Genomic DNA, 3,427 nt, shown 5'->3' on the forward strand with positions numbered 1-3,427 from the left:
AGGACACTTTTTATGAGTTGAATCCTTCCTGCATAAGACAAGAACTTAGCAGTCCATGAAGTAATTCTTCCCATTATTTTATCAATGAGCGGTTGGCATTGTGCTATGGAGATTCTTTTGGAACTCAGTGGTGCACCAAGGTATCTGACTGGTAGAGCACCTCTCTGAATTCCTAGAAATTCTAGGATCTCCTCCTGCTCTTCATGTGTGACTCCTCCAAAGAACAATGAGCTTTTGTTTTTATTAATCATCAATCCAGATGCCTTTGAAAACTCCATAAAGCATTGGAATAATAGTTTGACTGATCCAATGTCTCCCCTGCAAAACAATAAGAGATAATTAGCAAAACCAAGTTGTATGATCTGCATCTTGGCACACTTGGGGTGGAAGTTGAAGTTTGGGATCTCAGCCAGCTTCTTTAATTTCCTTGTCAGATACTCCATTGCAAGCACAAATAGAAAGGGTGAAAGAGGATCTCCTTGTCGCAATCCCTTCCTAGCATCAAATGGCTTAGTTAGTGCACCATTTATCATGATTGTATAAGTCACAGATCTCATACATGTCATGATCCATCTTACAAACTGTTCTGGAAAGGCTAATGCATGTAATATCTGCTCCATAAAATCCCATTTTATTGAGTCATAGGCTTTTTGCATATCCAGCTTCATCATACATCTAGGTGATACCCCTTTCCTCCCATATTCTTTCACAAGTTCATGGCTCAGAATAATATTGTCTGTGATTACTCTGCCACGAACAAAAGCTGCCTGTGAACTGTCAATCAGAAAATCCATTACACTTTGTAGCCTCTTGGTAAGGATCTTTGATATCACTTTGTACAAGACTGTACAACATGAGATGGGCCTATAATCTTTAATACTTGCAGGATTCCTAACTTTAGGGATTAAGGTATGGCAGTGCAGTTGATAGGTCTAAACATTTGGTTTGACTCAAAAAACTCCTGTACAGCCATTATCACTTCCTGACCAATGATTGTCCAGGATTTCTTGAAGAAGACAGCATTTAATCCATCATATCCAGGAGCTTTAAGATCATTAATATCCTTCATTGCTTCCCATATCTCTTCCTTGGACACTTGCTTGATAAGCAGCAATTGATGTTCCTTACTCAATACTGGTCCCATTTTCATATCATTTGGATTAATAGCTGGAAGACTTTCTGCACTTGAGCCCAATAATTTCTTATAGTACCCCAAGATTTCTGCCTCAATATCATCTTCCAACACTAGCTGGACCCCCATGTCATTTGTTAGAAATTGAATTCCATTCAAATTACTTCTATTCTTCATCTGAGCAAAAAAGTAGGCTGAGTTTGAATCTCCCAGCTTTAGCCATTGCACTCTTGATCTTTGCATATATATGCTTTCCTCAATCAGTATCCATTTTTCTAGATCACCCTTTAGTGCTTTTTCCTTCTCAATTAGGTCTTGTCTCTGTAGCTTAAAGCTCATTTCTTCCTGAGTAGACTGGAGCTCCTCCCTCATTCTTTTTATTCTCTCATCTACTCCTTTGTAATGCTTTGTGTTGATCTCTTTTATAACCTCATTTACCCTCTTCAGCTTGTTCCATACTATTTGTATCATACCACCAGTACTCCCTTCTTCCCAAGCTTGTTCCACTTTCTGTAGGAATTGGTGATGATCAGCTATACAATTTAAGAATCTGAATGGCCTACTCTTCCTCCCCTGCACTTGTGATATCATTAGTTTTAGTGGTGAGTGATCAGACACTAGTGGCTCTAGTACCTGCACTTTCATATTAGGCATCATCATCATCCAATCAGCATTTACCAGACCCCTATCTATTCTACTATAGGTGTGATTATTAGTCCATGTATAGTCCCTTCCCACATACTGAAGTTCATGCATTCCTGTATCAAGCAGAAACTCCTTGAAATCTCTAGTTTCTATATCTTGTACCTCATTACCATGCCGTCTATCCTGTGACTGAAGGATAGCATTATAGTCTCTCATTGCTAGCCAGGGTCCCTGTTGTATACTGTGAATTTGCCTCAACTTCCTCCACAAGCTTAGCCTATCTTTTATAGTATGTAGCCCATATATTGCTGAGAAGCCAAATGTGATTGCCTTTGATAAGATACTAATCTGCCCATGTACCAACTGCTCATCTGCCTCTTCCATATCAAACTTATAAATTCTAGGATCCCATAGTACCCATATTCTACTTTTCTTGTTTGGACTAGCATTTGATATCCATTGCCAACCATGTGCTATTTTTTTAATTATATCATTTGCTCTATGCTCCTTTACTCTATGTTCAACCAATGCTATTATAGCTTTATTGTTACTTCTTATGAACTCCTTCACATCTTTTTGCTTATATGTTTTATTTAAACCCCTAATATTCCAAGTTATCACACTCATATTGGTATAAAAAGAGGCTTATAATACATCTCCTGTTCCCCTAGACTGCTCATTTGCATTTTGCTTGTACCTGGTACATCACAATTGATGCTGTTGTGCAAGCTTGAGACCCTTGTTGTCCTGCAGCTCCCTGCTCTTCATTTTGTTTAGCCTTAGATGCCCTTGCTGTTGATTTTCCAAGTACTGTAATCCACCATTCATCCCTTCCTTGCACTTTTTTTTCTACTGGTTCATACTCTTCCTGCTTGGATGCTTCTATTATTTCCTTTTGATCTGTTTCTTTCTTTTTATTTGTTCCATTCCTGTCTGTTCTTAGCCATACATGTTTGCCTGTAGCTACTTTCCTTTGTTGGACCATTCTTTGGGGTTGTTCCTTTTTTATCACAGCACAATCATGGCCTATTTTCAAGCATTTAGAACAATATGTTGGTTCCCAATCATAGACTACCTCTTGTTGAATTAGTCTCCCTTTAGAGTCCTGGACTTTCACACTTCTTGGCAGAGGTCTGGTTATATCCATTTCAATTAACATTCGTGCATATGAGATCCTCATTGTCCCAGTGGTACATTCATCTGCATACACTGGATTCCCCAAAATACTTCCTATCTTGCTTAGTGCTTTCATGCTCCAGCAATTAAGAGGCAAATTGGGAAACCTTACCCATAGTGGAATAGTCTTCAACACCTCATCATGAACATTGAAATTTCCAGTCCAAGCCTTCATAATTATAGGCTTATTACTGTATGAGGTCCAGAGTATAATACTTGGTCCCTTTCCTCCAGGTTGCTGAATCTAATCACAAAATATCCCTCATTATGGTAGTAAATCTGTGGCTTCCTTGAGAACTTACCCACTGAGCTAAGAAACCTTTCCATAGCTCCAATGGTAGGCGAATCCCCTATCACGTACAGAACAATTGCAGATCTCCATTTTTCAGTCTCCTGCTCGACATCCTCAACTTCTAATTTGGCTATTTTCTCTCTATTTGGAACAATTGGAGCCAAAATTGCAGATTCATACCC

The 3,427-nt window shown here is 38.8% G+C and overlaps 1 protein-coding gene across 1 annotated transcript; it reads right to left on the bottom strand.

Annotated features, from left to right (window-relative positions):
• Positions 1 to 904: 904 nt before the first annotated feature.
• On the bottom strand, positions 905 to 2,404 carry LOC109219434. The gene has a single exon (XM_019383895.1). It carries the CDS (start codon positions 2,402 to 2,404, stop codon positions 905 to 907), a length of 1,500 nt encoding a protein of 499 aa, XP_019239440.1.
• Positions 2,405 to 3,427: the final 1,023 nt, after the last annotated feature.

This window comes from Nicotiana attenuata, unplaced genomic scaffold (genome assembly GCF_001879085.1).
Source record: "Nicotiana attenuata strain UT unplaced genomic scaffold, NIATTr2, whole genome shotgun sequence".
NCBI classification, from domain to species: domain Eukaryota; kingdom Viridiplantae; phylum Streptophyta; class Magnoliopsida; order Solanales; family Solanaceae; genus Nicotiana; species Nicotiana attenuata.

Coding starts and splice junctions, on each gene's coding strand:
- LOC109219434 (XM_019383895.1), bottom strand. CDS start 2,404: ATGAGTGTGATAACTTGGAATATTAGGGGTTTAAATAAAACATATAAG.